At 37.6% G+C, this 12,279-nt stretch overlaps 1 protein-coding gene across 2 annotated transcripts in view; it reads left to right on the forward strand.

Annotated features, from left to right (window-relative positions):
• SPAG17 (sperm associated antigen 17) overlaps nt 1-12,279 on the forward strand; it is a 287,832-nt gene that overhangs the window by 164,283 nt on the left and 111,270 nt on the right. For both annotated transcript variants that reach the window (XM_060201805.1, XM_060201806.1), the window contains exons 15-17: nt 2-208; nt 5,509-5,570; nt 6,153-6,266. In XM_060201805.1, the coding sequence (XP_060057788.1) occupies nt 2-208; nt 5,509-5,570; nt 6,153-6,266 (383 nt within the window). The remainder of the gene's footprint in view (nt 1; nt 209-5,508; nt 5,571-6,152; nt 6,267-12,279) is intronic.

A 12,279-nucleotide genomic window follows, 5' to 3' on the forward strand; every position in this document is an offset into this window, starting at 1 on the left:
GCTTCTAAAAGAAAAGACAGAACATTATTTATGGACCAGAACTTGACAATGCTCCAGCAAGATGTCTATACAGGCCCTTCAGAATTTCATACAACTGATGCTGTTCATAGAATGCATTCTAGCCTGGATAATAAGAAACCCAGTGAGAGTAGCGGGTATTCAGATGAAGATGTCAGCTTGAGAGCTCAGTGTCAAATGGAGTCTTTGGGTAAGTGTGTGTGTGTGTGTGTGTGTGTGTGTGTGTGTGTGTGTGTACAATATCATTGAATGTATCAACCAAAATAGTATTCAAGGTGAATTGTTTAGGTTTTAATACTTTGGGCCAGAGAGAGATATATATCACCAAGTAGGGTGCATGCCTTGCCATGTCTTCATACCACATAAGGCATACTATATCACCTGAGGAACCTCCAGTGCTATGGTGTCTGCCTCACTCTCCCTCTGTCTCCCTAACTGAATGAAAAAGTGGCCTGCCCAGAGTAGTGGAATCACACATGTGTGAGACTCTAGTTCTGCAAAAATAATAATAATAATAATAAATTTTAATACCTTGTGGTTTAATGAAAAATTGTTTAAAGTCAAAGTTATGTGTTTAAGCTTTGTCACTGAGAGGTGTTATTTAGCAGATTTTCATTATGTCAACCCTTGTTTTAAAAAATATTCTTAATACCACTTAGGCCACTCTTTTACTTTATTTTGGACAGAGACAGAAAGAAATTGAGAGAAAATAGGGAAATAGGGGAAAAGAGAGAGAGGGGAACAGGGAGAGACACAGAGAGAGAGGCACCTGCAGAACCTTCACCACTTGTGATATTTTCTCCTACAGGTGGAGACTGGGAGTTTTGCCTAGGTCTTTGTGCGCTACAATGAGTACACTCTACCAGATGTGCCAGTGCACAGCCCCTACTTAATTCACTCTTACTCTAATTTACATAGCAGGGTGAACATAATTAAAACCTTCATTTTTCACATATATATTCATATATATGTATATGTGTGTATATATATGTAAATATATATGTAAATAGCCACCAGGGTTAGTGGAGTTTAGTTCCTGCGTGACTCTACTGCTCTGGGAGGTGTTTTTTGTTTTGTTTGGGCTTTTTGTCAATGCACATGTTCAGCAGAGAAACAGTTACAGAAACCAGAATTCCTACCTTCTGCACCCCAAAAACAACCTTGCTCCATACTCCCAGTAGGGGAAAAGGGATAAGAGGAAGAGGATAAGAGGGCTCTGAACTCCAGCTCCATCAGCACCCAGAGAGAGAGAGGAGGAAAAGGAGAGGGGTACATGGAGATAGTAATATTGTCATAAGTGGCTTGGAGGGGATGAGAGGGTTGGATCGGGAAGAAAAAGAGGGTGATTATATACAAATGTAGACAGATAGTTGTAGAGATGATGGTTGGCCCATGTCTACAGCCTTAGGGGAACTGTGGTGGACTGAAGATTCAGAACTCTGGTGGTGGGAATGGTGTGGATTTAAATCCCTATTGACATGTAACTTTGTATAATAAAATAAATAAATACATAGTGAGAGACAGAAAACCCAAAATAACTCCTCAAAAACTATATCAGGACCAACATGAATGTTGAATAAGGAAACAATTGTTATGAAAATATTCACATTAAGATGTTTGACATGCTGGCACAAGAGATCAGATGTTAAATAGATATTGACTGAAGGGTGAAAATCCTACCATTTAACTTATCTAGATGGGGGTAGAAAAGAAAGTCATCAAAGAAGTAGGATTAGCAAAACTATTCTTGCTTGTTTGTAGAACACATGGGTAAGGACAAAAGGGACAAAGGAAAGGAGATAGCATTTGCTCAATATTGTTGGGCCATACTGATGTGCCTTGATATTGTACATACACTTTATATAACACCAAATCCATGAGGAAGATACTTCAATCTTAATTCTAAGTCAAGAGGACAAAGTGTCAGAGGGTAACGCAATTTGTTGAACTGCCTGGAAGTCAGGAATCCAGTGGAGGACTAACTCCAAACCAAAATACATGGTTTCTTCTTCATGTTGATAACTTATCCTCATTTTCTTATCTGAGTCTTCTTTTCACTCCTCCCCTGTAGGGTAGATTCCTTGGTTCTCTGTCATAGATACTTGTTCCTATCAGCCAAACTCACACCAAAAACAGTAAAATTAACATACACATTCACATGCATCTACACATATACTCTGGGGTTTTATGGCACTAGTGCATTCTATAGAAATGGAAATGAATGACAAAGAAGTCACTTTTCATTCATATGAGGTAGAATAAGGCAGGATAGATATAAGATCTGAGTTTGTTGTTGTTGTTTTCAACTGTTTTCTTCTTTCACTTGGCTGGTATATGGTTTTCTTTTTATTACTATTTTTTTTTATTTAAGAAAGGATAAATTAACAAAGCCATAGGGTAGGAGGGGTACATGGTTTTTCTTGAGCAGCTTTTGCCACCTGGTGGTCAAACCACATAAACTTGTGTCTATATTCTTGGTGTAAAATAGATGATTATAGCAATTTCTGAATCATCAGAGCTGAGATGTTATACTGATATGTGCATCCTAAAGGCTGAGCAACCTTGAGAGTTGAGCCTGTGGCCCAGAGGGATTCTGCAGGATGTGTGGTGTGTATTGATCCACAGCAAGTAACCCAAGGAGCTATCCCATTTGAGTAGAGGAGGGTAGCTGAGCCTTGGCGCCTCCCTTTGGCTGCTGAATGTAAGGAAATTTATGTTCTTGATTTTCCATGTCCCTCTGAATCATGCTTCCAAAGCAGTCACTTTAAATCTCCTTAAACAAAGTAAAGAATAAAAAATGCTCATGTATTTCCTGCATAGCCATCTTTGCATCAAATATATGTAAAATTCTGGTTCTGAACATGAAGGGCTGAATATTTGTACATTTCTTAACCAAACACTGGATTTTCATCTGAGACTATTTTCAAACTTGACAGGGCCCATTGGATATTTATGAAAAACCTGAGAGTTAGTAATCACGAGGTTATAGGTTTAGATGTTCCCTTTATGCTTGTTGGGTGTTTTTTTAATAAAGTAACTGTTTTGCAGAGGGATCTTGTTATCTCTAAAGTAAAACAGATTAGGAAAGCTGTTTTTCAAAGGGATGCGAATGTATCCATTTCCAGATGTGTCAAAAAAAAAAAAAACCTACTGAATCATAGCATTAAAGGATTATGTGGTTGAAAGCAAAAATCAGAAAGAAAGAAAGAAAGAAAGAGAGAGAGAGAGAGAGGGAGAAAGAAAGAAAGAAAGAAAGGAAGGAAGGAAGGAAGGAAGGAAGGAAAGAAGGAAGGAAGGAAGATAGAAGGAAGGAAGGAAGGAAAGAAGGGAGAAAATGATTTTTACTCTACTAGTCTATAAAGATCTCAGACTCATTTTAGAATGTTCTTTCTTTTGACAAAAATAACTGATGTTCAGCTTTTTAAAAAACACAGTTGCTGAACTGGAGACATATTCTTATGGATCCTTAGACAGAGGAGGGAATATCAAATCTCCTGGAAATCTGGCAGACCACAAAATAGAACCATTTTTATTCCACAGATTTCATATCAATTGCTTCATGGACACATGGGACACCATGGTCTATTTAGAGTTATAGTTGGCCTGAGTTCTTTCTTGAGTGGGTACATTTATATAAATACTGAGAATAATTGACTTTATAGTTTCCTCCTGAATCAAAATGGAGCATTCACAGTGTCACTAGCCCTAGGCAATGTAAGTAGCTATGTTCCAGAAAGAAGGGAAAATATTGATCTGTCCCTAGAAGACATAATATTAATGACTACCTCTAAAAACTCAGACTTAGTTCTCTTTGTCACACAATAACTTAAATTTAATATTTATCCCAAAAGGCTTTGTTGGAGGGTTTCTTTCTTTTTCTCTCTCTCTCCCTCTCTCTTTCTCTGTATTTATTTCCAATTTCATTATATGATGTAAATTTCCCTTACTCAATAAGTCAGTGCATACATACTGAATTCCTACTATGTATGTGTTGAATGATCAAGGTATATTTGGGGAAAGTAAAATAAAATAAAATAAAATAAAATAAAATAAAATGGGGATTTACATTTAAGATAAACCTAAACAAGTAAATGCTGGTTTTTCTCTTTTTAAAAAGATATTTTACTTGTGAGAAAGAACCAGAGTATCACTCTGGCACACAGTACTTGAATTAAATCTCTTGGACCACTCCTCTGTTATTCTAAAATTCATTATAACTCCAATTCACTCTTTCAAAAGATTTTAAGATACAAAAAAATCAATTTATGTTTTTACTAAGCTGACATAAAGAAAACTGAAGGTATTTTTTTTTTACTTTAACCAGGAAAGGTGAGTAGTGAACATTACAGCCAGTGTTGGTTTTGTAGTAATGGTTGCAGAGCACATGCTGAGGATGGTGATGCCATCAAGTGCCTTCCCCAGAGCTACTGTGTAGAAGCTGTATATCACATCATACCTGCTTTTTCTGTGTGTCAGTCAGTATGATTTGGTGGGTGATTTGGGGGATCTGGGAACAGTAAAGTTTTCCATGTAAATTAATGGTAATTGCTTCTTCCTTCACAAGTCACCATGACTTGTGAAGACTTTCATAGGGAATCCATGCTTTCAGCCAGCAGGAAAACCTGTATCATATGCTTCTCCCTGTTAGAAAGCAGGAATTAAACAAATAGATTACAAATCCTGAAAACATGAGCCATGAAAGATGTCTATTTATTCACTTCAAATTTATTTTGTTTTTAACAAAAATCTTTTTTTTTTCTATTGAACTTATAAACTTTAGGAAGTACTGGAGCTTGGTGATGGACATAGAAATCAACAGCATGAATCTGCTCCCTGTCTTCTCATACATCCGCTTGTTTCATAACCAAGAATACCACAAGTATAATTTTCAATCCAAGGCGAGCTTGTATGCATGACTCATACTGGTCCATGTCACCATTCAATGGTGCTGTGGAATTCAGCTACACATTACCTTGTTTGTTTAAGCCACTTTTCTTAAACTCTATAAATTTGCATGTTCCTATTAACTTTACCTTAATAAATGAAAGTAGGTTGATGCTAAGCTATCACCCACAAGATAACACCCACAGAAGTTTGAAAAGGTCTTGCCACAGTCCTGGTATGACAAGACAAATGGCATATACCAACAAGTTGACATAGTTCAAGCAGTCAGTTCTGGCAGCTTGTAAAGGTAAAGATACTTGGTTAGAAGTGAGTGGTATAGACTTAAGGCAGAGAATCTGATGTGATTTAGGAGTGTATCATATAGGAAGCTGGGTTCTTTTCAAAGGGTTTAGTATAACTTTGCTAGGTAGGCCCTGATTCAGAATTATTGACACAAATGCCTTTTTGGAGGCATGAAACATGCCTTTTGGGAATTACCTTTTCAGCACAGAAACATAGATCATGTGGGCAATAAAAAGGCCCGGCACTGGCCCAGGCAAGAACAAAGAGTGAACACAACTGGATGTTGGTGTCTTTGATTTACAGAGCAGACCCTGAGCAATGAGATCAAAGATGAAGCGGTCACAAAGGCTGATCATCTTGAAAAGGTAAGGAATTATTGTCCTAAAAGTGTAGATACAAGTAAGATGATCTGAGAAAACCGTGACTCAGAATGAGAAACACTCTAAGAAGGGGTGAGGGGCAGGAGGGAATGCTAGCAGGCGAGCGCTGATAGCAGAGAAGAGGGATTATTCTGACAGTCCCAGACCAGCTGCAACTGGAGAGAAAGGAGTTAATTTCACTCTCCAGTTTAAGTGAAACTTCCAGGCTCCATGCTCCTCTCTAGACAGTGTGGCTTGGCAACCTCACAAACACCTGCTGACCATACAGCCCTGTAGAACTAATGCTGTCTTGAAGTGAGTTCAGAAAACCTGCCTCTAATTGCAAACAGGACTCAGAAGAGTATAACCTAACAATAAAAATATTTAGATTATGTTGCCCATAAAAAAAAAGTCAAAGGCATACTCTTTCTGGCAGGAATTCTCCTAAAATGTTGCCATATGGATTTATACATATGCAGATCCCCCCAATTAGATGGAGTGCTTGCTGGTTAGCTGGTAGAGTCTAAAGGGCTCCCTTTACAGCTAAGATTGTATTCCTAAAAAAAAAAAAAAATTTTTTTTTTTTAGAAACCCAGGAAGATGAGTGTGGAAGCAGAGTTAGAGGACATAAAGAGAACACAGCAACGCAATCTGACAGACTGGAGTTTCACAGAACATTTTAAACCAAAAATTCTGCTTCAGGTATAAATGAACTGTGAGTTCCTAGGAGACAGTCAGATAGATAGACAGAGTGATGGTATGATTCACCACAGTTCACTTGTAGGTCACACTTTCGGATCTAGTTTAGATCAATACTCCCATTTGTTTTGGCAATAACATGACTTTTTTTTCTCTCTCTCTCCAGACTGAGCTAGGCATGCCTAGGGAATCTCTAAAAGAGTTTAAGATCTGCTTTCCAAAAGGATGCTTTTATAAAAGTCTTGTAAGAAAAAAAGGAAGGTACATGGTTGCTGCACATAATTTTTGGGGGCAAAATGTGCAGCTTAGAAACTTAGAAATTTACCTCATCCCCCTATACACACACACACACACACACACACACACACACACACACACACTCCATTTTGCCTGTCAATGTTACTCAATTTTCTCTACTTCTCAAAGTGATTTCTGATACAACGGACAGGTCAGTGGAAGTTGTAATCTTTTAACATTCACCGAGAACTGTGCGATATGCTGAGCAAGGTGACATGGGTGAGCAAACAGGATTTGAGCCCAAGAATCCTAACCCAGAGCTTGTGCTCTTTACCACTATTCAAAATGATGAGTAATCAATAATTTAGCCCCTTTTCTTCTTTTTAAATTTGTTTCAAAGAATCTATACTGTCTTTTTAATTTTGAATCTTAAATTATCGAAGCTTTACATCCATACTTTTTTTTAAATTAAAAGAAAAATCTCTATGAAGCATTTTATGAGGGCCAGGTGTGGGTGTGCACCATAATTTCACACCCGAAGCCTGGAGGTCAAAGGATCAATCCTTTGCATCACTGTAAGCAGAGCTATGGTGTGTGTGTGTGTGTGTGTGTGTGTGTGTGTGTGTGTGTGTGTGTGTGTGTATAATAAATAGATGAAATAGATATTTTTTTAAATTACTTTTATGGGGCTGGTGAAATAGCTCACTTGGATAGTATGCTGTTTTGGCATGTATACAACCCAAGTTTGAGCGCAGCCTCTAACACATTGAAGGAAATTTTAGTTCTCTCTCTCTCTCTCTCTTCCTCTCTCTTTCTCTCTCTCTGAATCTATCTTTAAAAAAATTAATTAAAAAAAATAGCTGCCTCCCACTGCAAGCCTAGATTTCCAGAGCTAAAATCCTCCAGGACCTTTCCTGGCTTATTTATTATTGTTAACTAAGTTATTTCTAAATAACATGTATATTTAGTTTAGTTTAATTTAGTTATGATTGATTGATTGATTTTTGTCATTGCTGGGGCTTCACCTCTCTGGGATGAATTTTTTCAGAGAAACAGAGAGATCAATAAACAAAAGAGAAAGAGACCCCCGCACCAAAACTTCTTCCAGTGCAGTAGGAGCCAGGCTTGAGCCTGGGTTGCAGGCATGACACAGCAGACGCATTGTACAAAAGAGTCATTTTGCAGGCCTTACTTTAGTTCATTGTAGCTTGGGGCATCGTCAATGATCCACTCCTGCTTAAACAAACAGTTTTGTCCTCCCCAAAGCAAAACACATACAGTTGCATGAGCAGGTCAAACTCAGTCATATGCACTCTCACACTCCCACCAGCATTGCTCTCCACCATTCCTTGACATTTGTAGCTATATTATAATGTTTGGATAAATCAATATTCAACTATAAAAAGTTAATTTATGGGAGTCGGGTGGTAGCACAGCTAGTTAAGCGCAGGTGGCACAAAGCCCAAGGACCGGCTCCCCACCTGCAGGGGAGTCGCTTCACAGGCGGTGAAGCAGGTCTGCAGGTGTCTGTCTTTCTCTCCCTCTCACTGTCTCTCTCCATTTCTCTCTGTCCTATCCAACAACGACTACATCAATAACAACAACAATAATAACTACAACAATAAAAAAACAAGGGCAACAAAAGGGAATAAATAAATATTTTTAAAAAATTTATTTACAGCTGAACATTTTATTTGTTTATTCTTTCCTATGAAGTTAATTTTCCTTTTTTTAAAATTCAGTCACTGAGTTTTCTGTGCATTTATCATTGAACATCCCTAAATACCAGAGTAGATCTCCTCTCAGTACATTCAAACCTCACAGGTACTCTATCACTTTTATTATCTAAACAATATTGCTCCCATATGCGCTGAACTCCTGCTTGCCCTTGAGGTCTGCTGTACAGCTGCAGTCCTGGGATCTCCCCTGTCAGCCTGATCACATCTCTACTTCTCTTCTAGTTAGATTTAGTTTCCTAAATCTTCCCTCCTAGATAGATTATTCTCTTTTTGTAGGGGATCATCTCTTTCAGTAGCTTGCTGAACAAAAATATATGATCAATAAAATGGTTAAGGTATTCTTTGTTTGAAAACATCTTCATTTTTAATTTACATTAAAAAAACTTCTTTGAGGATAAGGGAGATAGAATAATGATTATTCAAAAAGGCTTTCATGTCCAAGACTTGAAGTCTCAAATTTAATTCTCCACACTAAAGTGAGAGCTGAGCAGTGCTCTGCTAAAAATTATAACAATAAATATAAATAAATAAATCTTCCTTGGAAGTACCATGCGTTTATAACCTTGTATAGGCCTTAGATGGGCGGCTTTATAAATCAGCATCTGAATATACTCCATGATGTTCACACCAAAAGTCTGGTTTCCCATTTTCACCGACTCACCTCTTTTGCCCTACCTACTCCACATCCCTTCTACCTTCTTCCTTCCAGAACTATTATTCTGTCCTTACAGTACTTATATTTTTGTTTTGTTTCATTTGTTCATTTTACTTCTTGGTCCTCAAAATATGTATGAACTCATATGATGTTTTCCTTACTTCTGGCAACATTCTTTTAGCACAATACCCCCTCCAAATCCATCCACGTTGTTGTGAATGGCAGGATTTCATCTAATTTATAGCTTAATAGTATTCCATATATACTTAAGTCACATCGTCTTGGTTTAATCACCTGCCAGTGGGCATTTGTTTTTGATTATTGTTTGTCATGAATAATGTTATTTTATCTTTATGTTTGACATTAGTCTGATTTGATTTTATTTTACTGATTTTTTTAATTTTTATTTTTTGCCTCCAGGGTTATTGCTGGGGCTCATTGCCTGCACTATGAATCCACTGCTCCTGGTGGCCATTTTTTTTCCATTTTATTGGATAGGAAAGAGAGAAATTGAAAGAGGAGGGCACAGAGAGAGAGGGAGAAAAAGATACCTGCAGAGTTGCCTTGCTGCTTTGTGAAGGGTCTCCCCTGCAGGAGGGGAGTTGGGAGCTGAAACCCAGATTCTTGCGCTGGCCCTTGCGCTTGGCACTATGTGCGCTGAACCAGGTGCACCACCTCGGACTCCCTCAATCTAATTTCACATAAAATTTTAAGATAAAAATAATTTTCCCTCCAATTTTTTTTAATTACCACCAGGATTGTCACTGGGGCTCAGTGCTGCCACTATCAATCCACTACCCCCAATGTTTTTTCTTTCTTTCTTTCTATTTTATTTGATAGCACAGCAAAAAATTTAGAGAGAGAAGAGAAAAATATAAAGGGAGATAGAGACACCTTCAGAAGGTCTTCACTACTCATGAAGTGTTCCCCTTAGACATAAGAAGTGGGGGCTCAAACCCGGACCCTTGTGCATGGTAATGTGTGTGCTCAGCCAGGTGCACCACTGCCTGGTGCTCGCCCTCAAAATGTTTAAAGGCACCTCAAAAGTCTTACCGCTTTCTTTATTACTATTGAAAAAAAAATCTGATTTCTGAAAAGCTGTTGCACTCTGTATTTTTCTTCTCTCAGGAAACATGCACTATCCTCCCTAAGTTCCACTGCTCTCCTATTCCTATTGATGCACCTTGATGAGCTTCTGTGCTGAGTCTACTATAACCCCAAAACTTGCTTGTATATTCTGGAAAGTTTTTCAACACCATGTGTTTGATAATCTCTTCTCTATTTTGTCTAGTCGTTCCTTCTGGAACTCCTGTTATTCTGGTATTAGATACCTGGGGCTGAATTTCAGACATACCTTTTAGACCTACTTTCTAATTTTTTTTCCTTTTGTCCTTTAAAAAAATGTGGCTCAGCTTTCAACCAGTTCTATTGAAGTTTTTATATCTTCTATCATTTTAATTTCCTGAAGTGACAATATAATTTCACATTACCTTTTGATATCATCCTCTTTACATTCATTCCCTAGTGAATATCTTCTCTCATTTCTGTGAAGATATTATATTTCTCCCTTCATCCATCTAGAAAATGTCATTCATACCAAAAGACTGAAAGTCATCCCCTTCTTTCAGTCTTTTCTTTTCTCTCACTGCTTAACACATTTCCAAGTCTTTAAAACTACAACTGCAAAATGGATCTTCAAATTCTTCACCATCTTAACTGTTGCTAACTTTTTATACCAGGATTTTTCCCTGGGGCTTTGTGCCACCACATCTCCACTACTCCCAACAGACTCTTATTTTTCTATCTGGTAAGAGAGAAGAGAGACATCACAGTCCTGCCCCATAGTGCTGCTATTGTAATCCAACTGCCTCACATTCCATGGCAATATCCTCCTAACATCAGCCTGCATTCACTCTAATCAATTATCTACACACCAGATGTTCCATTAATTTCATGTCCTTATACATGTCTTTCTTTACTCTTACATAACTATGAGAAAATGGAGGTACTAGAGAAAAAAAATCACTGATTTTGTTCCTCTAGATTCTCTCAAGGACACACACAGTGTCTGGAACATAATAGGCATTCACTTTAAAGAAATAAATAATGAATAATTCATTAGTGAACTCAACAATATTAGTAAAATGTAAAGGCTAATTCATACAAAAGAGAAGAAGATAAATGAAAATGCATTCACCATCTACTGAGAAGTTTGAGAAACTGTATGCTGTATGTGCTGGAAGCCAAAGTAGATACAAAACACAAAGACTGCAGAGCTTGCATAGAAGGAAGAGTATATATTCATCAGAAATAAACAAGTTTTTCAGGGAAGGGGGTGGCTCAGTGGGGTAGAAAACATGATTTCCCCAAGTGAGGCCCCAGATTTATCACCAGCAATGCATATGCAAATCCTTTGGATCTCTCTCTCTCCAGAATAATAGTTTGCCATATATCAAATTTTAAATGCAAAAGCAATTCACTACATATATATTTCTTTTATTGGCTCGTAGGAGACAGGTGTAAAATTTTTTTAAAACAATAAAACAACAAGGACAACAAAAAGGGAATAAATAAATAAATATTAAAAATATTTATTTTATTTTTTTTTTATTAAAGAAAGGATTAATTAACAAAACCATAGGGTAGGAGGGGTACAACTCCACACAATTCCCGCCACCCAATCTCCATAACCCACCCCCACCCCTGATAGCTTTCCCATTCTCTTATCTCTCTGGGAGCATGGACCCAGGGTCATTGAGGGTTGCAGAAGGTAGAAGGTCTGGCTTCTGTAATTGCTTCCTCGCTGAACATGGGCGTTGACTGGTCGGTCCATACTCCCAGTCAGGTGTAAAAATTTTAATGCCACTCCATAAAGGCACTCATATATGGCACTAGATTGAAGATGTAAGTGCATTATTTATTCATAATGTTAAGGTTATGCTACCAGTGTAAAATTGAAAAGCAAAAGTAAATTAGAGAGAGAAAAGAGAGCCTTTCCTAACATAACATATAATTCTGTGTCTGTAGATAATTCAGTCAGCAGAGAACTAAAAACTACTTAGAGCAGCTTGATACTGAAAGTGGAAACAAAATAAAACCCCACAGCTATCTAATTTGTTTTCCTAAAGACATATTTTCTAGTGCTGATTAACAATGACAAGGAAATAGGACAATGTATCCCTCTACCGGTGACCTCTACTGGTGACTGTGACTACAATGCATGTTGAGGGTAAAAGGTTTTAGAAAGGCCAGCTTTTGAAGCCAAGTAGAAATAACAAGAATCCGAAACACAACCTGATTTCTCTGTAATGCAGCATGATGTGATGGAGAGCTCTCTGTATTATAACATATTGAAATTTAGAGCAGAAAGACAGGTATGAGTCCT

Source organism: Erinaceus europaeus, chromosome 11 (assembly GCF_950295315.1).
Source record: "Erinaceus europaeus chromosome 11, mEriEur2.1, whole genome shotgun sequence".
Taxonomy (NCBI): Eukaryota; Metazoa; Chordata; class Mammalia; order Eulipotyphla; family Erinaceidae; genus Erinaceus; species Erinaceus europaeus.